Source organism: Scyliorhinus torazame, chromosome 17 (assembly GCF_047496885.1).
Source record: "Scyliorhinus torazame isolate Kashiwa2021f chromosome 17, sScyTor2.1, whole genome shotgun sequence".
NCBI classification, from domain to species: Eukaryota; Metazoa; Chordata; class Chondrichthyes; order Carcharhiniformes; family Scyliorhinidae; genus Scyliorhinus; species Scyliorhinus torazame.
In genome coordinates, this window is record NC_092723.1 from 156,584,107 (window position 1) to 156,608,753 (window position 24,647).

General features: G+C 54.4%; 1 protein-coding gene across 1 annotated transcript in view; it reads right to left on the reverse strand.

Moving 5' to 3' along the window:
* Positions 1-24,647, reverse strand: part of sbk1 (SH3 domain binding kinase 1) — a 43,155-nt gene that overhangs the window by 15,714 nt on the left and 2,794 nt on the right. Inside the window, exons 2-3 of the mRNA XM_072481371.1 lie at positions 9,118-9,314; positions 1,330-1,532 (exon numbers count right to left, since the gene is read on the reverse strand). Coding sequence (XP_072337472.1) covers positions 1,330-1,532; positions 9,118-9,307 — 393 coding nt within the window. The 5' untranslated portion in view covers positions 9,308-9,314. The remainder of the gene's footprint in view (positions 1-1,329; positions 1,533-9,117; positions 9,315-24,647) is intronic.

Here is a 24,647-nt window from a genome sequence, read left to right on the forward strand (position 1 = left end):
TTAAACCCACACAAACACGGGGAGAATGTGCGAACTCCACACAGACAGTGACCCAGGGCCGGGATTCAACTTGGGTCGTCAGCGTCGTAAGCAGCTGCACCACCATGCCGTGCTGCAGTTTTTCTCCATTTAGATAGTATTCAGCTCCTTTATACTTCCTACTAAAGTGCAAAACTTCACATTTTCCGGGGCGGCAGGTGGCGCAGTGGATAGCTCTGGGACTGCGGCGTTGAAGACCCGGGTTCGAATCCCGGCCCTGGGTCACTGTCCGTGTGGAGTTTGCACATTCTCCCCATGTCTGCGTGGGTTTTACCCCCACAACCCAAAGATGTGCAGGTTAGGTGGATTGGCCACGCTAAATTGCCCCTTAATTGGATAATAAAAATAATTGGGTACTCTAAATTTATATTTTAAAAACCCTTCACATTTTCCTTCATTATATTCCATCTGCCAAGTTTTTACCCACTCACTTAACTTGTCTATATCCCTCTGTAGACTCTTTGCGTTATCTTCACCACCTGCGTTCAGGCCTATTTTTGTGTCATCTGCAAACTTGACAATATATATTCACTTCCCTCATCCAAATCATTAATATGCTGATACAGATGTGAAAGCCTCACCTACTGGGTGAATGAGAATCAAGGCCAAGATACAGAATCCAAAGAGATGGATTCATATTACGGGAACACTAAGGTTCTATCAGGGCCTCTCAGTGAGGTCCAACATACCACCACTTGAGTTAACAATACAGTGTAAATGGCATGCACAGTTATACCAAAACAGCAGCCCCAGCATCACATACCCTCATCCACGGGTCTGAGCAAACTCTATTACTGATGAATATTCAAGTAAAATATCCTTAACAAAGGTGGAGTAGTGGCATACGGGTAATGTCACTGGATTATTAATCTCGAGGTCCAGGCTAAATGTTCTGTTCTGTAGCAGCTGGTGGAATTTAAATTCAATTCATAATCTGCAATTGAAAAGCTAGTCTCAGTAATGCTGACTGTGAAACCATTGTAGGTTGTAATAAAAATCCATCTGGTTCCCTAATGCCCTTCAGGGAAGGAGATCTGCAACTAGGAAGGAACCCTACATGTGACTCCAGACGTACAGCAATGTGATTGAGTCACAGTTCAAGGGCAATTGGGGGTGGGCAACAAATGCCAGTGATTCCCACATCCCAAAAACAATAGTAACTGTTGCTCACAACCCCAACCTACGCCCAAAGGATTACAAACCTGCACCTGATATGAACCACCTATAACTTTTTTTTAAAAACTTCTATTTTCTTTCTCGAAAGGATTCTGGAAATTGCTAGCCCCTCACCTGGGGAGGGATGATGTCGAACAAATCTCCTCCTGGAGCATACTCCTGACCAAACACATAGCAGTCTTCAGTCTCAAAGACAATGTCAAAGACCTTGATGATGAACGGGTTGGAGGAGAGGTTGTTCGTGACACTATACTCTCTCAAGAAATTCTTCAGCTTTGTTTTATTTTTGTTCAAAAACTTTAACGCCATTTTAGTTCCTGCAGAGAGAGAGGAGGGAAAAATGCAGTAAATAAGAACAGGGCGTGTGCCCCAGCAGCAATGATGAGGGACTGTGAAGGGAGTAAAGAGAACTGATTGTCCATGACACTAAGTTACAACAAAACCCAAAGCCTCAAGGTGGAGATGTGCAGCAAGAGGCTGCCAACACGTTCTGCAGTAGCGGAGGTTAAAAGAGAATGCAGTAACTGGCAATTTGCACAGCAAGTGCGTGCAGGTTGCACACTGCATATCCCCAGGGGAATCCCAACCTCAGGAATCACAATATACACCCACTTACATTTCACAAAATACTAGATTCGACAAGGAGAACCAACAATATGCTATTAATACTGGAACCACAAACAAGTAACATTATCAACACTTTACAAAACGACTTATTTTGAGGTTGCAGTAACTGTCATGTGGGGAGAAATAGGGCAGCCAATCCACACCAACAGCATCCTGCAAACAGCAGTTGAGGAGTTAGTATATTTTTCAGTTACATTTGTGGAGGGGGAAATTTTGGCCAAGACGCCAGGCAAACGCCTTGCTATTTAAATAATGCCAAAGGATCTTGTGAATCCAGTTAAAGCTTACACTAAACGTTTGATGCTCCATCTCCCTTGGTACTTTGTGGCAATGTCAAACAGGGGGCGCAATTTAACGGAAACATTTCTAAATGTCATTTTGGGCGTGACTGGCCGGGTGTTTCTTGACAAGCACATTGGCAAGATCGCAGCCCGTATTTAACAGCACTTAGTGCTGAAAATGAGCCCACATGATTGTCTCGCCATTATTGGCTGTCTCGCCGTCTGATTTGCCAGACTCGCACCTCAGCGTCTCGCTGCTAACAAGGGGGAGCTGCTTTCAAACGCTCCCTCCCACTCAACACACAAGCATTGCAGTTTGCAGACCTGCTCCTTGCTTTGGGGATGCTGACATGGACTGGCTTCCGACGCTGTGAACGAGAGATGGAGCATCCTGTTCCCCGGAGGTCATAGGGTCAGCAGCAGGACCACCAATACCACCTGGGAGGCAATGGCAGCAGCTGTTAGTGCAGGCAGCATGAGCAGGAGGCCCAGCGTCCAATGTTGGAAGACCAATGATCTCCACCTAGCTGCAAGGATAAGTTACCACCTCGCTCCTGACATCAGTTCCGCCTGCTACCCCTCAAATTCCCAACTCCCCCTCCAACAAATCACTGGCTGCCACCTCGCATCCTCCCCACATCTGATCTTCTTGCTTGTTCCTCAGCACCCCCTGCCACCCACCAACCCACACAAGCCACCTGCTTTAGTCCCCGCTGATCCATCAAGTGTCCGGCTCACAATGACCTCCCTTAGTGAGTATCCACTGTCCCTTCACCCAGATGACCTGTCCCAAGTACGTTGTTCATGTTCGATAAAATGATCTTCCCCTCTCACTGATCACATTTCCATTCTCTCGCAGGATCTCCATTTGTTGGGGCTGGGCTATCCAAACTCGTTCACAGCCCCTGCCACCCAAGATGCCATCTCAGAGGAGAGCTCTGAGTAGACGACCATCGAGACATCACAGCTATCACCCCCACCTTCCACCAGTGCAGAGATACACACCTCGGTGGGCAACATTAGTGGACAGGCTTCGGGGCACAATCTGGTGAGCACCACACAGTTGCTGATGCACGTCAGGTGGAGGCAGGAACGTTCAAGAGAGTCAGCAGTCGGAGGTCTGCTGGATCCCAGGACTCTGCTGAGTCCCAATCAGATGCCGAGCCTCTGGACAAGATTCTCCCAGAGCTGATGCAAATGCTAGGTATTGGCCATGAGATTCAGGAGGGAATGCTAGTGACTGCACACCCGATTGGAGGAGTCCCAAAGGTTATGGCCGCAGGAGATGGTGCCAAAAATGTGTGGCACCAAGGCCAACACCGCTAGTGTGGCGACCACAGTGGAAAGCCTGCAGTAACAAGGTCAGTATCATGAGTGGCAAGGTTCAATCTATGATGACTATGGTGGAGGGCCTTGGAATCATGCCCCAGTCGCTGAGGGATGTGTCCCAGACACGGGTGGACAATGCAGAGGCACCCCAGAGAATGGCCCAGTCACTGATGGGCATTGCTGAGGGCATCGGCACCATGGTGCAGACATGGGGGAGGCACCAGGACTGGCAGAGCCAGGTGACTCAGAAGCTTCTGGAGCTCACTCCTCCTGCCCCTTTATCCCATGGGGACACCTAGGGCCCTACGCGGACCATCAGGGAGAAGAAAGCGCTGGAGGCCAACCTGGGGCCTGCCACCAAGGAGAGGGCAGTGGTCTCCAGTTCATCCGAATCCCCCATCCTGAGACTGATGCATCTCAAGGGCAGCTAACAAATCAGGGTGGCATGGCGAAGCCACTGTCACTGATAAGTTGGTCAGAGCCCCCCCCCCCCCCCCCGCCCTCCAGAGGACATCCACCAAGGGCAAAGGCCACAGGGTGCGAAAAGCAGCAGGCTGCCTCCACCTCCGATGTGCATCCTGGAGATACACCTAGATGTAGCACTAGGCCAAGAAAGAACAAGAAAATTAAGGATCACTGATTGGGCATGGGGGTGGTGCATGATCTGTAGCTGGGGGATTAGAAATGTCAATGGTTCACAATTAAAACATGTCACACCAGCATCGGTAGGGTGCACTACAAGAAAACACAAAATAGGCAGGAACAAGGAAAACAAGGAACACCAGCGACCTACACGGCTCCCACAATGGGAGCAGCAGACGGCTACTGAACATAAAAAGTCACCGGCAGTCCATGAAAGTGTCCCGGCGCAAGCTCCGGGCTGCGCAATCGAGCTGGTCCGCCCTCACTCCTCTCCTGCAGTATCGGCATCTGATCTTTCATCGCCACTCTGTCCAAGGACCGGGCCACAGGAACACAGGGGGCATTAACAAGTGACCCACAGGTCCAGAACAAAATACACAGTCAACACACAAAACAGACCTTTAAAAACACCCACAGACTTTTCGAGCAAGTCCTCCTGCATCCTCAGCCCAGTAGTAGGCTCACAAAAATCCTCCCCTTGCTGCACTCCAGGTAAAAGAGACCAAAAGACAACTACCTTGCTTCTTCCTTCTCTTCATCCAGAAAGCAGCATGTAAGCCCAAGGAGAAGCGGCAACAGGCAAGCAAAAAAAGGCAGTAGCAAGCAGCAAACAAATTCTCAGCTACAGCAACCTCCAGGCATTTGCAGCTAAGCAGCAGCAAACACAACCTGCAGCTGGGAAGTGCTCTCACGACTAACAAGGCTAATTCCTCATTAGCAATACCCTTCAGCTCTGAAGCTAGAGGCTGCTCACAGTCAAAGGGAGTAAGTGGGTCCCTGCTGGGTCACTGTCTGTGTGTAGTCTGCACGTTCTCCCAGTGTCTGCGTGGGTTTCCTCCGAGTGCTCCGGTTTCCTCCCGCAGTCCAAAGACGTGCGGGTTAGGTGGATTGGCCATGCTAAATTGCTCTTAGTGTCCAAAAAGGTTAGGAGGGGTTATGGGGATAGGGTGGAAGTGATTGCTTAAGTGGGTCGGTGCAGCCTCGATGGGCCGAATGGCCTCCTTCTGCACTGTATGTTCTATGTATCTATGTATAAGTGACCATTTGCATGTAACTAAGAACAGGGCTCTGTCCTGGAAGTGTTGGTAAGACAGACAGGCAGCAGCTGGAGTTGCCCCGGTTAGGAGTATCCACAATATTTAAAGATGGCTTGAAGGCCTTACGGACAAAAAGCAACTCACCATGCCCCCATCCCCGTCCCCCCCCCCGCCCCAGGGGCGGACTCTGACCTGGAACCTTTTAGCATCCCCTCGACCAAGCACAACGCCCCCTGAGGGGTCCCTCACCACCCACCCCCGAGCACTGGGGCAGGAGCTCCTGTGCCCTTGAGCTGCTGTATGGCTGCTCACCTCAGTTCCCCTCAGCAGGAGTACTAAACGACACCCACATGATTTCTCGCTGGGGAGCCGGTTAATTCCTGAGAGGTCGTTACATTTGACTTCAATCTCGCTAATGTGATGGAAATTTATGCAAATTAGAGTTAATTATATGCTTGCCATATTTGGGTGAGATCTGGAATTCGCCATCGGGAGCTGCCCATCGGGAATCTCGCTTTTGGCCTTTCCTGCTAGTTATCCGGCATGCCCAAATCTGCGCCAGGTGCAACGTGGTGGTTAAATCGCACCCCTCAATTCCCAGGAGTGAGGCTTGAACCGACTGTGGTAGTCACCACTAATACTATATATGTATTACGGCACTGCCCGTATAGTAGAGGTACATGGGTAAATCCCTGCCTGCTGGCTCCACCCAGTAGGCGGTGTATAAATGTGTGTGCTCGCCGGTGCTGCAGCCATTCTGGTTCCAGCTACAGGAGGCACAACATCTTTGCTCAATAAAGCCTCGATTGTTCCACTATTCGCGGCTTTGTGGTAATTGATAGTGCATCAATTTATTGAGCAAGATTTAAACGATGGATCTCCGCATCAAGCCTGATCGCCTGCAGCTGAGCCCTCAAACAGTCAACGCTACATCCGCCTTTGACCACTGGCTAGCCTGCTTCGAAAGCTACCTCAGGACAGCCGCTGAAGAACCCTCAGACTCGCAGAAGCTCCAGATCCTCTATTCACGGGTGAGCCCTGACAGTTTTCCCCTCATCCGGGATGCGCACACTTACTCCGAAGCAATGGAGTTCCTGAAGGGACATTACGTTCGGCCAGTAAATCAAGTATACGCCAGGCACCTCCTTGTATATTAGAGGTACAAGGGTAAACCCCTGCCTGCTGGCTCCGCCCAGTAGGCGGCATATAAATGTGTGTGTTCTTCTGTGCTGCAGCTATTCTGGTTCCAGCTACAGGAGGCACAACATCTTTGCTCAATAAAGCCTCGATTGTTCCACTATTCTCGTCTTTGTGGTAATTGATAGTGCATCACCGTCAAATAACAACTCACATTCTTTTCCTCTCTCCCATACCAACTCTCTATCACAGTCTGCCCCACTCTCAGATACCAGCTCCTCTTTCATCAGGCATGGCACAGTTCACCCAGTTGATCACACTCATTTCACACTGGACACAGGCAGGAGGTGACATGAGTGATACATGTTTCTTTTTACCTACTGTTTATGGATAGAGTGAAGTTTCTTTTTACAAATGGTGTATGAGAGATTTTTAAAAATAAATTTAGAGTACCCAATTCGAGAGGCTCGACGTTTCTGTGCAGCTCCTATTAAAAAGCCTCACGTCTCCTCTATGCTTTCCCTCCTTCCGTTCCACGCAGTTTGTATGATCAATTCTTTGCTCCTTATTAAGCCCAAGCCTCACAGAGTCTGGCCATTGGTCGGGGGCCATTTTTCCACTCAGATGCTTGAATTATTCCAGATGAGAGCATTGCTCTGGTGGGGTTACAGTTAACGTGAGGTGGCTGAAGATGTGGGGTTAAGGGAGGAAAGTTTATGGAGTGACTTGGGTTAATCTCTAGCATCTCCTCAGACTCCAGTCACGGCTGCGAGGAAGCTGCTGACCTAGTTACAGTGTCCATTTTGCATTGGTGAAAAATAGGCTAATTAAAATTAGCGGTCGAATCAGCCAATTCATAACACAGTCGACAGCGGAGAGCTCTGAATGTACAGTCCTAATCTCTGATGCTGTGGGTTTTTTTTTAAAAAGCTCACAGAGAACTCTCTTGCCAGTTTTCTTTGTTGGGATTGTTGAGCATTCATCTCCACACTAAAGAGAGGCAGTGAACAGCAGAGGTGAAGGCGAAAGCGTTTACAATGGCACTGAAGAGGTAGTGAAAGAACCGAGAGCGGTCCCCATTGCACTAAACACAAGCTCTTTGTAAGTGAGATACTGGACGTTGGACAAATGCTGACTTATTTACGTTCCTTGGCTTTCTATGAAATGCACCATGTTGCTTAGCAACAACTGAGCAGCAAGAGGAGATTTTAACGTTGTTTCAGCTCAGATTGCTGTTTGAGAACACTGAATATCCTGGGCATTTAAACTCAAACCCAAGGCCAGTTAGTAGGTCAGAATACTGACCCTTCCCTGACCTCTCTCTGTGCATAAATACAGTCCACATGGACACTGCACTCTCAAAACAGACAGATCAGCCCACCTTCTCACACTGCCCTCAACATATCCTTCAACCCACCCACAGACCACCCCCCAACATTAATCCCATCTTCCTATGTCCATATCTCTCCAACATACCTTTCTTTTTTATAAATTTAGTGTACCCAATTAATTTTTTTTTCCAATTAAGGGGCAATTTAGCGTGGCCAATCCACCTACCCTGCACATCTTTGGGTTGTGGGGGCGAAACCCACGCAAACACGGGGAGAATGTGCAAACTCCACACGGACAGTGACCCAGAGCCGGGATCGAACCTGGGACCTCGGCGCCGTGAGGCATCAGGGCTAACTCACTGTGCCACCGTGCTGCCCCACTCCAACATACCTAACCCTCCCATAACACCATAAGACATAGGAGCAGAATTAGGTCACTCGGTCCATCGAGTCTGCTCCGCAATTCAATCATGGCTGACATTTTCTCGTCCCCATTCTCCTGCCTTCTCTCCATAACCCCTGATCCCCGTATTAATCAAGAACCTATCTATACAACCATAAGACACAGGTCTTCCATCTTCTACGTATATTCTGCTCTCTGACTTGGGAGGGGGTAGGTGAGTGGTGCTACTCCACACAAGCTGCAGAACATACACTTTGGACTTCGATTCAGCCCAGCTCCAAACATACCCAACACAAAGTCACTATTTTAATACGTGTTCTAAGAGAGTGGATAGAAAGCAGACAAACAACAAAGTGCGATAGTGAAAGAGGCAGAGAGAGACACATTCAAACACAGAAAGGTGTGCTTCCTAAGCAGACAGGAGTGTGTGAGGGCAGGTACTACAACAGTGCAGTAAGCAGTGTCCAATCCCTGCATGCTGCTGTTTGCTCCAGGGTTCTGGTTCCATTTCTGTACTCAAACGAAACAAAAAAGTGGCACTTTGTAGGCATGGCTTCAACGGGGAATAAATCTCTCATTCCAGCTAGTTTGCTCGCTGAAATAATCTGAACCGCCCATCAAATAGTCCAAATGGTGTTCCCTGTCCCGTCCAGTCCCAACCCCATTCACTCCCTCCTTTACTTACAGAATTTACCCTCCCCTCCTGTCACTCTCCAAGCTGCTTACCTTAGTCCCACCTTTGAGTGACCCTCCCATCACTCCCCAGTTGAAGGAGGGTAAACTTTGGAGACAACTCTAGCCCCTTGAAGATCACCCCTGCTAGGGAGGCACAGCTGGAAAGGAGACCCAGCTAGAAACACATTGCAATTAAAGCAAATTAAAGCAAAACACTTCAGAGGCTGGAAATCTGAAACAAAAACAGAGAGGCAGCTGGAAAAGCTCAGCGGGGCTGTCAGCATCTGCGGGGAGAGAAAGAGGGCTTTAAATGCTTCAGGCCCGTCTGACTTCTTCAGGGCTCTGTTTATTTTAGAATCACACCATTTTTACTCACAGCTGCAGCTCTGCCCAGACAGATGTGCAGCGAGCAGTCTCCAGCTGAGTTTGCCTGAGGTTACCTGCGATTTTGTGAATGACCAGCTCCACCTTGCCATACGTCCCTTTGCCCAGTTCTCGGATGAAATCATAATGTTTGTGAACTTCCGAGGCGGACAGACTTCTCACCGCCATCGCCTGCGTGTCGTGTGTGTCGCCCACCATGCCGTGTAAGCTTCGAGTCAGGTCCTGCTCAGTCCCACACACATTCATCCTAGCACTGAAAATGATCCAAAAACAACAACAACACCGGGTTACTAACACATCCCTGTCTGCAGTGTGGATGCAAATCTCAATCCCCCCTCATTCAAACTCCTTCAACCACAGCAACAACGTCATTCAGGGGGGAGAAAGCTTTGAAATTTCTTGGTGGTTATTTTAATTTTGGACTACAGCCTTCAGCCGCCCATTATACACCATCCCCGATTACATTTTGCTTTGGGAAGGCAATGGTAGGAAATTCAAGGCTGATTTACAATGGACGGCTGATGAGACAGCCCCCCCCCCCCCCCCCTTTCTGCACAATCACTCACTGTTAGAATGAACCCTGGTCCCTGATGAGAATGGAGTGAGATTGCGAGTTACCATCCAAATTCACAATCTGGTCCTATTCTGTCACCCAACACTTGCAACCTACTTCCTCCAGTCTGAGAAGACAAACTTGCATTTATAATAATAATAATATTTATTAGTGTCACAAGTAGCCTTACATTAGCACTGCAATGAAGTTACTGTGAAAATCCCCTAGTCGCCGCACTCCGCCCTGTTCGGGTACACAGAGGGAGAATTCAGAATGTCCAATTCACCTAACAGTATGTCTTTCGGGACTTGTAGGAGGAAACCGGAGCATCCGGAGGAAACCCACGCAGACACGGGGAGAACGTGCAGACTCCGCACAGACAGTGACCCAAGTTCCTTTTTCACAACCACAGTGGGAGTCACTGCATTTTAATTCCCTCCCTACTTGGCACAGCCCAGGTTGGAAACTAAACGGAGCAGGAACTCTGCAGCTTATCCAGACAAGACTGTGATCAGGTCCCAATCCAGGATCCCATAGCCATGGGGGGGGATTCAGTGTCCAATTGTTTTTTAACAATGCCAACTTCTTGTATAAGCGTGTGTCACACACTGACCACTGAAAGACAGTGTGCTTCCACCACAGCCTACATGAAGCTCAATGCCAGATAATCTTTTTTTGTCCATTGAGCAGGGAACAATAGTGTCCACACAACATGGGACCACAAGAAAAATACAGTTCGGAGGGGTTGGGGGGTGCAGCAGAGGAAACAGATTTTACCTTCGGTCAAATGCAGGGATGACAACTTCACATTGACCACTTACCACCAAAAAAGCAGGTCAGGTGAGATTCCGTGGCGTGAGCTGGAGCTCTTCCATCTGTCTCTCTCCTTCTCCACTTCACTTACAATCTCTGAGGACATGACATATTTCTATTCTTTGCGTCAGCCAGGTTCGTCCAGAGTATTTGAAATTCAGCACATTCCTCAACCAGTAACCGATTCAATCAACTCCATTAACAGTTTCAGCATTTTAGGAGATTTTCATTTGTTTTAACCAGCTCTTTACCTTGGCCCAGTTTTCTCTCCCTCCCCTCCTGACAGCACTGACTCAGTGGGTGCGATTTAAAGGGAAAAGTTCCAAGTGTCATATTAGGTGTGCCTTCCCGGATATGTCTGGACGGCCCAGCCGGCGAGACCACGGCCCCTATTTAACAGCACTTACTGCCAGAAATTATCCCCCACGAGCTTTTTTAATAATAGTAATCTTTATTGTCACAAGTAGGCTTACATTAACACTGAAATGAAGTTACTGTGAAAAGCCCCTAGTCGCCACATTCCGGCGCCTGTTCAGGTAGACAGAGGGAGAATTCAGAATGTCCAAATTACCTAACCGCACGTCTTTCGGGACTTGTGGGAGGAAACCGGAGCACCCGGAGGAAACCCACGCAGACACAGGGAGAACGTGCAGACTCCGCACAGACAGTGACCCAAGCCGGGAATCGAACCTGAGACCCTGGTGCTGTTAAGCCATAGTGCGAACCACTGTGCCACCCTTCTGCCCTCATGGCGCAGCTGGCTGTCCTGCCAGCTCATTTGCTGGAACCGCACCCAGCAGTTCCTGTTAACAAGAGGGAGCTGCCCATAAACGCTCCCTCCGAGCTAGCTCCCAGGTAGCAGAGGACCATGGCACCACACAGACCTGCTCCACTCTTCGGCGATGCCAACCTCGCCAGGCTGCTGGGTGCCGAGGAGGTGAGATGGGACACCCTGTTTCCCTGAGAGGTTCAGAGAACCAGCAACAGGACCGCCAATGCCCCAGGGAGGCAATGGCAGCGGTCATCAGTTCAGGCAGTGTGGCCAGGAGGGCTGCCGTATAATGCTGGAAGAAGACCAGCAACATCCACTGGCCTCCTGGCATCAGTCCCGCTTCCTCTGCCACCCCTACCCCATCAAGTCGGCAGCTGGCACCTTGCACCCCTCCCCCACAGCATATCACCGTGCTTGTGCCCCAGCATATCCTGCCACCCACCAGCACAATCCATGCCCAGGAGCAGTGCCCTCATGCCACATGCCATAGACCCCCCTCCCCCGATGCATCAAGCATGTGGCTCACAATGCCCACTCTCTGTCCCTGCAAGAGAAGTTGGACCATAACTGGGAAAGGCCCAGACGGGACGCAAGGTTCCGGACAGTCCTCACCCGCTAGGAGGAACGGGCCTGGAGATCAAAGGCTGGCTGAGGAGAGGGCAGTCACTGATAGAGAGGTTGGCTTGCTCAGCAGAGGTGAGGATCCACCATCCCTTCACCCAGATGACCTGTCTCAAGCAACTTGTTCATGTCAGACAGAATAATCCTTCCCTCTCACTGACCACATGTCCATTCTCTCACAGGATCTCCACCTGGCGGGTCCAGGCCATCCAGGATCACCCTCCTCCCCCCCCCCCCCCCCCCCCCCCCCCAACACCTAACAGAACACCTCAGAGGGGAGCGCCAAGAAGACCACCACGAGGTGGTCATGAGCTATCATGCCCACCCTCCACCAGCACAGAGACACACACTTTGATCAACGACATCTAGGGCACAATCTGGTGAGCATCACACAGCTGCTGATGCACATCAGGTGGGGGCAGGAACATCCATGGGAGTCAGTAGTCGGAGGTCTGCTGGATCCCAGGACTCAGCTGAGTCCCAGACGGATGCCGAGTCTCTGGGCACGGTTATCCCAGAGCTGATGCAGATGCTAGGGTGCAGCCGTAAGATTCAGGAAAGGATACCAATGACAGACCGGCGAGTGAACAGCTGGTTGGAGGAGTCCCAAAGGCTACGGGCGCAGGAGATGGTGCCAACAATGCGTGGCACAGAGGATGGTGACTGCTGGGGAAAGCCTGCAGCACAAAGTCAGCATCATGAGTGATGGTTCTCAGTCAGCATCGACCATGGCTGAGGGCCTTGACATCAAGTCCCAGTTGCTGAGGCCCAGATGCAGGTGGACAATGCGAGGCACTCCAGACTATTGCGCAGACACAGGTGGGCATTGCCAAAGCTCCCCGGAGCATGTCCCAATCACTGAGGAGTCTCGCCGAGGGCGTCAAAGCCATGGAGCAGACAACAGGGGGGGGGGAGCCAGGTCCGGTAGAGCCGAATGACACAGAGGCCTCTGGAGCTCGCTCCAGCTGCCCCTCTGTCCCTGGAGGCCCGTAGTGCCCCATGAGCACTGTTTTGGAGGAGGCAGCACTGGAGGCTGATCCAATGTCTCCCACCAGGGCGGCAACGGTGGTCTCCACCTCACCCGAATTCCCCCCCTCCGGACACCTGCGCTTCTCAAGGTCAGCGGGCATTACAGGTTGGCACAGCGATGCTAGTGACACCGGTAAGTTGTCCAGGGCCCTCCGGCTCCAAGCCCCTCAAGAGGACACCCACCAAAGGCACCAGTGGCCACAGGGTGCGAAAAGCAGCAGGCTGCCTCCACCTCGGATGTGCATCCTGGGGATACACCGAGATGTAGCAGCAGAGCACGGAAGATGAAGAAGATTGAGGATCCCTGAGTGGGCACTGGGGTTAGGGAACACCATCTGTAGCGAGGACAATGGTGGTTTTGAATGTTCACCATTAAAACACATTACCCTGATACATGTGAAGCCTCTGACCTTGCGTAGGGTGCTCTTTCCAAGAGCCGGTGCAGACTCGATGGGCCGAATGGCCTCCTTCTGCACTGTAAATTCGATGAACTATGAACTCTGCACATCATTCTTCACAGCGTGCCTGCCCGCATCCCCAGCTGTCCTCTGCTCCCCCTACCCCCTTGGGCACAGCGGTCCTGCAGCAAGAGCCCGGATGAAGACCCCATGAAGCTGATGGGTGTGAACGTGCTGTCAGCAGAAAGGCAGGAGTCAGACTTTGGGATAGACTGAGGAGCACCAGAGCTTACCTCACAGTGGGTTATCATCACCTTCCTGCCTTGTATCGTGACCCACTGACAGTGCCAACACAGGCCCAACACCCTGGAGTGATGTCACACAGACCCTGGGAGGGGGGAAACAGGGTAATCGGGGAGGAGGAGTGTATGAAAGGGTCAGGGAATAGGATGGCCAATAGGGGGAAGGGGTCATTGAGGGGGGAGTTGGGGCGGGAGGGCAGGGGGTGAGCTGACGGACAAGCCTCGTCCTATGAGAAGCAGATGAGGATAAGGGTCTCCCAGGCACTCTGGGCATGGTGGACACTCGCTGCCGCCTGTCTTCCTTCCTCTGGCTGCTTCTGCGGATCCACCCCTGGGCTCATCTGCCAGCAGCCCCTCCTGGTCTGGTTCCTCCTCAGATGAGGTTGCATGTCCCTCCTCCATCAGCACGTTGCCCCACAGCTGTGCCAGGTTGTGGAGGGCACAGCAGACCACCACAAAGTAGGAGACCCTCTGGTGATGTCCTGCAGGGCACCACCAGAGCACCCCAGTCATTGGAACCGCATTTTCAGTAGTCCAATGAACCGCTCAATGGCAGCAAGGGTGGCAGCATGGACCTCGTTATACCGGGTCTCTGCCTTGGCCTCTGGCCTCTGCACTGGTATCATCAGCCAGGACCTCAGGACCTTATCCATCAAGACCCAACCCATCAACCTGGGGTACTCAAAGAACAAAGAACAAAGAAATGTACAGCACAGGAACAGGCCCCTCGGCCCTCCAAGCCCGTGCCGACCATGCTGCCCGACTAAACTACAATCTTCTACACTTCCTGGGTCCGTATCCTTCTATTCCCATCCTATTCATATATTTGTCAAGATGCCCCTTAAATGTCCCTATCGTCCCTGCTTTCACCACCTCCTCCGGTAGCGAGTTCCAGGCACCCACTACCCTCTGCGTAAAAAACCTGCCTCGTACATCTACTCTAAACCTTGCCCCTCTCACCTTAAACCTATGCCCCCTAGTAATTGACCCCTCTACCCTGGGGAAAAGCCTCTGACTATCCACTCTGTCTATGCCCCTCATAATTTTGTATACCTCTATCAGGTCTCCCCTCAACCTCCTTCGTTCCAGTGAGAACAAACCGAGTTTATTCAATCGCTCCTCATAGCTAATGCCCTCCATACCAGGCAACATTCTGGTAAATCTCTTCTGCACCCTCTCTAAAGCCTCCACATCCTTCTGGTAGTGTGGCGACCAGAATTGAACACTATACTCCAAGTGTGGCCTAACTAAGGTTCTATACAGCTGCAACATGACTTGCCAATTCTTATACTCAATGCCCCGGCCAATGAAGGCAAGCATGCCGTATGCCTTCTTGACTACCTTCTCCACCTGTGTTGCCCCTTTCAATGACCTGTGGACCTGTACTCCTAGATCTCTTTGACTTTCAATACTCTTGAGGGTTCTACCATTCACTGTATATTCCCTACCTGCATTAGACCTTCAAAAATGCATTACCTCACATTTGTCCGGATTAAACTCCATCTGCCATCTCTCCGCCCAAGTCTCCAGACAATCTAAATCCTGCTGTATCCTCCGACAGTCCTCATCGCTATCCGCAATTCCACCAACCTTTGTGTCATCTGCAAACTTACTAATCAGACCAGTTACATTTTCCTCCAAATCATTTATATATACTACAAAGAGCAAAGGTCCCAGCACTGATCCCTGTGGAACACCACTGGTCACAGCCCTCCAATTAGAAAAGCATCCCTCCATTGCTACTCTCTGCTTTCTATGGCCTAGCCAGTTCTGTATCCACCTTGCCAGCTCACCCCTGATCCCGTGTGACTTCACCTTTTGTACTAGTCTACCATGAGGGACCTTGTCAAAGGCCTTACTGAAGTCCATATAGACAACATCTACTGCCCTACCTGCATCAATCATCTTAGTGACCTCCTCGAAAAACTCTATCAAGTTAGTGAGACACGACCTCCCCTTCACAAAACCGTGCTGCCTCTCACTAATACGTCCATTTGCTTCCAAATGGGAGTAGATCCTGTCTCGAAGAATTCTCTCCAGTAATTTCCCTACCACTGAAGTAAGGCTCACCGGCCTGTAGTTCCCGGGATTATCCTTGCTACCCTTCTTAAACAGAGGAACAACATTGGCTATTCTCCAGTCCTCCGGGACATCCCCTGAAGACAGCGAGGATCCAAAGATTTCTGTCAAGGCCTCAGCAATTTCCTCTCCAGCCTCCTTCAGTATTCTGGGGTAGATCCCATCAGGCCCTGGGGACTTATCTACCTTAATATTTTTTAAGACACCCAACACCTCGTCTTTTTGGATCACAATGTGACCCAGGCTATCTACACCCCCTTCTCCAGACTCAACATCTACCAATTCCTTCTCTTTGGTGAATACTGATGCAAAGTATTCATTTAGTACCTCACCCATTTCCTCTGGCTCCACACATAGATTCCCTTGCCTATCCTTCAGTGGGCCAACCCTTTCCCTGGCTAAATTCCGGGGATCTCAGAGTGTCCCAGGATGTAGCTGCCATGCACGCTCCCTGGGAAGCATTCACACACGTGCATGATCCAGAGGTGGTGGTCGCATACAGGTTAAACATTCAGCAAGTGGAACTTCTTCCTGTTAATGAAGGGCACTCCCTGATGCCCCGGTGTGTGCAAGGCGACATGCATGCCATCAATTACCCCCTGGACTGGGACATCCTGGCGATGGCAGAGAACCTTGCTGACCGGGCATCTTGATGGGCTTGGTCCAGCTCAAAGTTAATATAGTCAGCTGCCCGAGCATATAGGGCATCCGTGACCTCACGGATGCACTTGTGGGCTGTAGCTTTGGAAATGCTTACAAGTCCCTGCTCGAACCCTGGAATAAACCCGTTGCATAAACGTCCAGTGCTGTGGTGACCTTCATGGCCACCGGGAGCAGGCGTCCTCCTCCTCCACCGGCTGCCAAGTCCATGAGGGCAGCACGGTAGCACAGTGGTGAGCACTGTTGCTTCACAGCGCCAGCATCCCAGGTTTGATTCCCGGCTTGGGTCACTGTCTGTGCGGAGTCTGCACGTTCTCCCCGTATCTGCGTGGGTTTCCTCCGGGGGCTCCGGCTTCGTCCCGCAAGCCCCGAAAGACGTGAAATACATGCTGTTAGGTAGTTTGGACATTCTGAATTCTCCCTCTGTGTACTCGAACAGGCGCCGGAATGTGGCGACTAGGGGATTTTCACAGTAACGTCATTGCAATGTTACTGTAAGCCTACTTGTGACAATAAATATTATTATTGGAGGATGGCCTGTAGGCTGTGCAGATGCTAATCCCCTCACCCCTCCCCCCAGCCCAGGGATGACCCCCAACCTATAGCACCCAATCCCCCAACCAGGCCCCTTCCCCAAACCCTGGGGCAGCAGCTCCAGTGCCCCTGGCTGCATGCTGGGGAATGGAAATGGCTACTCACCTCCTCGGCTCCCCTCAGCGGCCATTGTGCTAGATTCCCATTGTTAAATAGCAGTGATAAATGGTGCTCGCGTAACCTCTCGCTGGGGAGCTAGTTAGTTCCGAGGACGGAATGAGATGGAATTGCTCTTAATGGATGTCAATTGGCATATTGCCATGTCTTGGCGGGATACGGAACCCGCCACCAGGAGCTGGCCGGTTAGATCAGGAACGATCCGTGCCCGGCGCAGAACACGATTTCTGCTTCTCCTGTACGGGGCACAACACAAGCAGTTAAATCATGCCCAGTATACCAAGGTTCAACACCATAGATACTGGCTACTCTCTCACACAGTGCTCGATGGCTGTCTATCAGGCATAAACCTCAACACTGCAGAGAAATCACAGCCAAGCTCAAGACTGTTCTGAACCACACCCACCCACAGGGAGCTGAAGCCACCTTGCCAGGTGACTGAGGTACACCCAGAGCCTCCTGATCTGCATGGCTCAGTGTCCCCAGAGATGCAATTATCCACTTTCATAAGTGATACTGGGAGCATTTTCTTCCAGAATGCCTCCTGTGTTACAATGCTCGATCCATGGATTTCTATCCTCGTCAATTTCAGGGCGAAATGTCCCAAGATTTGCATCAGTGCATTCCTACTAGTTTGCGGTTTTACACCGTTGTAATAATTGCCCGCTGTGCGATAGCGAAGTTCACCCAGATTCACGTTAGGCTCCAGGCACTGCGCACTAGTGGAGAACTACTTTATTCAAAGGCAAATCTAATTGTTTTTATCCCCCAAAATAATATTGGGGATAGGGTATGTGGGTCATCTGAAACATGACATCTGGTAAGTGAAGCCTGGGAGGAACCGGCGACTTTGGACCAAAGTTTTCCACCACTGGGACTTTCCTCTCCTGTCTGGGTCTGTGTTAGGCTAATTGATAGACACTGATTGGAGTGATTAGTCACCAGCTTTATTATATCAGAGCAGGATAACAGACGGTGAACTGGATGGATGGTGGGCTTTGTGTTTAATCTACCGCTTCCTGTCTGAGTAGCATGGAGAGATGGAAGAGAAATGCCCAATGCACTGGAGGTAATTAACAAGCCACCAGGCGGCCACCTCGAGTAAAGTCGATGAAATAGGCTCCTCTCCACCCTCAGTCTGACAGAATGCGGAGAGAGGAAAATAAGTTAATGCACCCGAAGGAAATGAGAGAAAACATCCCCTGCCCCAGCGGGATCTCGGCCACATCAAAGAAAAGAGTGAAAACAGAAAACACATTGTGTAAACATTTGGCACACCCAGAGCCTTCCCTCGATCCGAGACCTCCCTCACCCCCCCCTCCCCTCAAACCCGGTTCAGTAATACCCCCAGCAGCAGCGTGCAGGCCACCAGTATCCCGGACAATCCCACCAACTGGAAATGGGGTTAAATCTGATGGAGAAAAGGCTCCTGTTACACAGCGCGGACATTGCCAAAGACTCAGTGTACAGACCGAAATGTGGCATTGTAAAACTAGCCAGCCCCCGAGCCTCCAGTGCAGCCGGCAATTGAAAACCACTCTGAGTAACCTCCAGGCTGGTTTGCGGACAGTCAGTAGCAAGAACCACTGGCACAGGGTAAAGACCGGTTTGCACTTCCGTCTTCTCAAACCTCAGGTCAACCCGAAACATTTCACGGCCAGTTTATTATTGCTGGGCCAGCATTTATTGCCCTTGAATTGAGTGGCCATCTCAGAGGACATTTAGGAATTAATCACAATGCTGTGGATATGGACTCACATGTAGGGACCAGGTAAGGATGGCACATTTCCTCCCCTAAAGGACATTAGTGAGGAGATGGGTTTTCAGCCCATTGGCTTCATGGTCACGGACTTTGAATCCCGAATTTTTATTTAATTAACGTGTTGCTATCGCCCCCTCCAACATTATCCTGGGTCTCTGGCACATTGGCCAGTGACAATGCCAGTGTGTCAGTGCCTACCCTGAAACACTGTCCCATTAGATTTTAACAACAGTGCCCAGCTTACTTGGAGCTGGTATACTTGGTTTCCCGGGACACGGTGTACTTGGTCTCCCGGGACACGGTGCACTTGCCCGGGGAGCAGCAGGCCTCGGGACACGGTGTACTTGCCCGGGTAGCAGCAGGCCCGGGACACGGTGTACTTGCCCGGGGAGCAGCAGGCCTCGGGACATGGTGTACTTGCCGGGGTAGCAGCAGGCCCGGGACACGGTGTACGTGCCTGAGTAGCAGCAGGCCCGGGACACGGTGTACTTGCCCGGGTAGCAGCAGGCCCGGGACATGGTGTACTTGCCCGGGTAGCAGCAGGCCCGGGACATGGTGTACTTGCCGGGGTAGCAGCAGGCCCGGGACACGGTGTACGTGCCTGAATAGCAGCAGGCCGGGGACAAGGTGTACGTGCCTGAGTAGCTTACTTGGAGCTGGTATACTTGGTTTCCCGGGACACAGTGTACTTGTTTTCCCGGGACTTGGTGTACTTGGTCTCCCGGGACACGGTGTACTTGGTCTCCCGGCACACGGTGTACTTGGTCTCCCTGGACACGGCGTACTTGGTCTCCCGGGACACGGCGTACTTGGTCTCCCGGGACGCGGTGTACTTGGTCTCCCTGGACACGGTGCACTTGCCCAGGGAGCAGCAGGCCCGGGACACGGTGTACGTGCCTGAGTAGCAGCAGGCCCCGGACACGGTGTACTTGCCCGGGGTAGCAGCAGGCCGGGGACACGGTGTACTTGGTCTCCCTGGACACGGTGCACTTGCCCGGGTAGCAGCAGGCCCGGGACACGGTGTACGTGCCTGAGTAGCAGCAGGCCCCGGACACGGTGTACTTGGTCTCCCGGGACACGGCGTACTTGGTCTCCCGGGACACTGTGTACTTGGTCTCCCGGGACATGGTGTACTTGCCCGGGGAGCAGCAGGCCCGGGACATGGTGTACTTGCCCAGGGAGCAGCAGGCCCGGGACACGGTGTACGTGCCCGGGGAGCAGCAGGCCCGGGACACGGTGTACTTGCCCGGGGAGCAGCAGGCCCCGGACATGGTGTACTTGCCCGGGGAGCAGCAGTCTCGGGACATGGTGTACGTGCCTGAGTAGCAGCAGGCCCCGGACACGGTGTACTTGCCCGGGGAGCAGCAGTCTCGGGACACGGTGTACTTGCCCGGGGAGCAGCAGGCCCCGGACATGGTGTACTTGCCCGGGGAGCAGCAGGCCCCGGACACGGTGTACTTGCCGGGGGAGCAGCAGGCCCCGGACACGGTGTACTTGCCCGGGGAGCAGCAGGCCCCGGACATGGTGTACTTGCCCGGGGAGCAGCAGTCTCGGGACACGGTGTACGTGCCCGGGGAGCAGCAGGCCCCGGTATACTTGCCGGGGTAGCAGCAGGCCCGGGACATGGTGTACTTGCCCGGGTAGCAGCAGGCCCGGGACATGGGTTACTTGCCGGGGTAGCAGCAGGCCCGGGACACGGTGTACTTGCCTGGGGAGCAGCAGGCTTGGGACACAGTGTACCTGCCTGGGTAGCAGCAGGCTCGGGACACGGTGTACTTGCCCGGGGAGCAGCAGGCCCGGGACACGGTGTACGTGCCCGGGGAGCAGCAGGCCCCGGTATACTTGCCGGGGTAGCAGCAGGCTCTGGACACGGTGTACTTGCCCGGGTAGCAGCAGGCCCGGGACATGGTGTACTTGCCGGGGGAGCAGCAGGCCCGGGACACGGTGTACTTGCCCGGGGAGCAGCAGGCCCGGGACACGGTGTACTTGCCGGGGTAGCAGCAGGCTCGGGACATGGTGTACTTGCCCGGGTAGCAGCAGGCCCGGGACATGGTGTACTTGCCGGGGTAGCAGCAGGCCCGGGACATGGTGTACTTGCCTGGGGAGCAGCAGGCTCGGGACACGGTGTACTTGCCCGGGGAGCAGCAGGCCCCGGGACACGGTGTACTTGCCTGGGGAGCAGCAGGCTCGGGACACGGTGTACTTGCCCGGGGAGCAGCAGGCCCGGGACACGGTGCACTTGCCGGGGTAGCAGCAGGCCGGGGACACGGTGTACTTGGTCTCCCGGGACACGGCGTACTTGGTCTCCCGGGACACGGTGCACTTGCCCAGGGAGCAGCAGGCCCGGGACACGGTGCACTTGCCCGGGTAGCAGCAGGCCCGGGACACGGTGTACTTGCCCGGGGAGCAGCAGGCTCGGGACACGGTGTACTTGCCCGTGTAGCAGCAGGCCCCGGACACGGTGTACGTGCCTGAGTAGCAGCAGGCCGGGGACACGGTGTACTTGGTCTCCCGGGACACGGCGTACTTGGTCTCCCGGGACACGGTGCACTTGCCTGAGTAGCAGCAGGCCCCGGACACGGTGTACTTGCCCGGGTAGCAGCAGGCCCGGGACACGGTGTACTTGCCCGGGGAGCAGCAGGCCCGGGACACGGTGTACTTGCCCAGGGAGCAGCAGGCCCGGGACACGGTGCACTTGTCCGGGTAGCAGCAGGCCCCGGACACGGTGTACGTGCCTGAGTAGCAGCAGGCCGGGGTCACGGTGTACGTGCCTGAGTAGCAGCAGGCCCGGGACACGGTGTACTTGCCCGGGTAGCAGCAGGCCCGGGACACGGTGTACTTGCCCGGGGAGCAGCAGGCCCCGGACATGGTGTACTTGCCCGGGGAGCAGCAGGCCCCGGACACGGTGTACTTGCCCGGGGAGCAGCAGGCCCCGGACATGGTGTATTTGCCTGGGGAGCAGCAGGCTCGGGACACGGTGTACGTGCCTGAGTAGCAGCAGGCCCCGGACACGGTGTACTTGCCCGGGGAGCAGCAGGCCCCGGACACGGTGTACTTGCCCGGGTAGCAGCAGGCCTCGGGACACGGTGTACTTGCCGGGGGAGCAGCAGGCCCGGGACACGGTGTACTTGCCCGGGGAGCAGCAGGCCCCGGTATACTTGCCCGGGTAGCAGCAGGCCGGGGGACACGGTGTACTTGCCCGGGTAGCAGCAGGCTCGGGACACGGTGTACTTGCCCGGGGAGCAGCAGTCTCGGGACACGGTGTACGTGCCCGGGGAGCAGCAGGCTCGGGACATGGTGTACTTGCCCGGGTAGCAGCAGGCTCGGGACATGGTGTACTTGCCCGGGTAGCAGCAGGCTCGGGACACGGTGTACTTGCCCGGGTAGCAGCAGGCTCGGGACACGGTGTACTTGCCCGGGTAGCAGCAGGCTCGGGACACGGTGTACTTGCCCGGGTAGCAGCAGGCCTCGGGACACGGTGTACTTGCCCGGGTAGCAGCAGGCTCGGGACATGGTGTACTTGCCCGGGTAGCAGCAGGCCCGGGACATGGTGTACTTGCCCGGGTAGCAGCAGGCTCGGGACATGGTGTACTTGCCTGGGGAGCAGCAGGCTCAGGACACGGTGTACCTGCCTGGGGAGCAGCAGGCCCCGGGACACGGTGTACTTGCCCGGGTAGCCGCAGGCCCCGGTATACTTGCTGGGTAGCAGCAGGCTCGGGACACGGTGTACTTGCCTGGGGAGCAGCAGGCTCAGGACACGGTGTACCTGCCTGGGGAGCAGCAGGCCCCGGGACACGGTGTACTTGCCCGGGTAGCCGCAGGCCCCGGTATACTTGCTGGGTAGCAGCAGGCTCGGGACACGGTGTACTTGCCTGGATAGCAGCAGGCTCGGGACACGGTGTACTTGCCTGGGGAGCAGCAGGCTCAGGACATGGTGTACCTGCCTGGGGAGCAGCAGGCCCCGGGACACGGTGTACTTGCCTGGATAGCAGCAGGCTCGGGACACGGTGTACTTGCCTGGGGAGCAGCAGGCTCAGGACACGGTGTACCTGCCCGGGTAGCAGCAGGCTCGGGACATGGTGTACTTGCCCGGGGAGCAGCAGGCTCGGGACACGGTGTACCTGCCTGGGGAGCAGCAGGCCCCGGGACACGGTGTACTTGCCCGGGGAGCAGCAGGCTCGGGACACGGTGTACGTGCCCGGGGAGCAGCAGGCCCCGGTATACTTGCCGGGGTAGCAGCAGGCCCGGGACGTGGTGTACTTGCCCGGGTAGCAGCAGGCTCGGGACATGGTGTACTTGCCCGGGTAGCAGCAGGCTCAGGACACGGTGCACTTGCCCGGGTAGCAGCAGGCTCGGGACATGGTGTACTTGCCCGGGGAGCAGCAGGCCCCGGACACGGTGTACGTGCCCGGGTAGCTGCAGGCTCGGGACACGGTGTACTTGCCCGGGTAGCAGCAGGCCCGGGACACGGTGTACTTGCCCGGGTAGCAGCAGGCTCAGGACACGGTGTACCTGCCTGGGGAGCAGCAGGCTCGGGACACGGTGTACTTGCCCGGGGAGCAGCAGGCTCGGGACACGGTGTACGTGCCCGGGGAGCAGCAGGCCCCGGTATTCTTGCCGGGGTAGCAGCAGGCCCGGGACATGGTGTACTTGCCGGGGTAGCAGCAGGCCCGGGACATGGTGTACTTGCCGGGGTAGCAGCAGGCCCGGGACATGGTGTACTTGCCGGGGTAGCAGCAGGCCTGGGACATGGTGTACTTGCCGGGGTAGCAGCAGGCCCGGGACACGGTGTACTTGCCCGGGTAGCAGCAGGCCCGGGACATGGTGTACTTGCCGGGGTAGCAGCAGGCCTGGGACATGGTGTACTTGCCGGGGTAGCAGCAGGCCCGGGACACGGTGTACTTGCCCGGGTAGCAGCAGGCCCGGGACACGGTGTACTTGCCCGGGTAGCAGCAGGCCTAGGAAAAGGTGTACTTGCCCGGGTAGCAGCAGGCCCGGGACATGGTGTACTTGCCGGGGTAGCAGCAGGCCCGGGACATGGTGTACTTGCCGGGGTAGCAGCAGGCCCGGGACATGGTGTACTTGCCGGGGTAGCAGCAGGCCTGGGACATGGTGTACTTGCCGGGGTAGCAGCAGGCCCGGGACATGGTGTACTTGCCGGGGTAGCAGCAGGCCCGGGACATGGTGTACTTGCCGGGGTAGCAGCAGGCCTGGGACATGGTGTACTTGCCGGGGTAGCAGCAGGCCCGGGACACGGTGTACTTGCCCGGGTAGCAGCAGGCCCGGGACACGGTGTACTTGCCCGGGTAGCAGCAGGCCTAGGAAAAGGTGTACTTGCCCGGGTAGCAGCAGGCCCGGGACACGGTGTACTTGCCCGGGGAGCAGCAGGCCTAGGAAAAGGTGTACTTGCCTGGGGAGCAGCAGGCCCGGGACACGGTGTACTTGCCCGGGTAGCAGCAGGCCTCGGGACACGGTGTACTTGCCCGGTGAGCAGCAGGCCCGGGACATGGTGTACTTGCCCGGGTAGCCGCAGGCCCCGGTATACTTGCTGGGTAGCAGCAGGCCCGGGACATGGTTTACTTGCCCGGGTAGCTGCAGGCTCGGGACACGGTGTACTTGCCTGGGGAGCAGCAGGCTTGGGACACAGTGTACCTGCCTGGGGAGCAGCAGGCCTCGGGACACGGTGTACTTGCCCGGTGAGCAGCAGGCCCGGGACACGGTGTACTTGCCCGGGTAGCAGCAGGCTCAAGCCACCCTGCATCTCCCAGACCTGACGGTGCTACTTCTTATAATGTGGTTGACTCTTACCTGCCCCCCACTAAAATGGCCGAGCGAGCCGCTTAGTTCAAGGGCGATTCGGGATGGGCAACAAATGCTGGTCTAGCC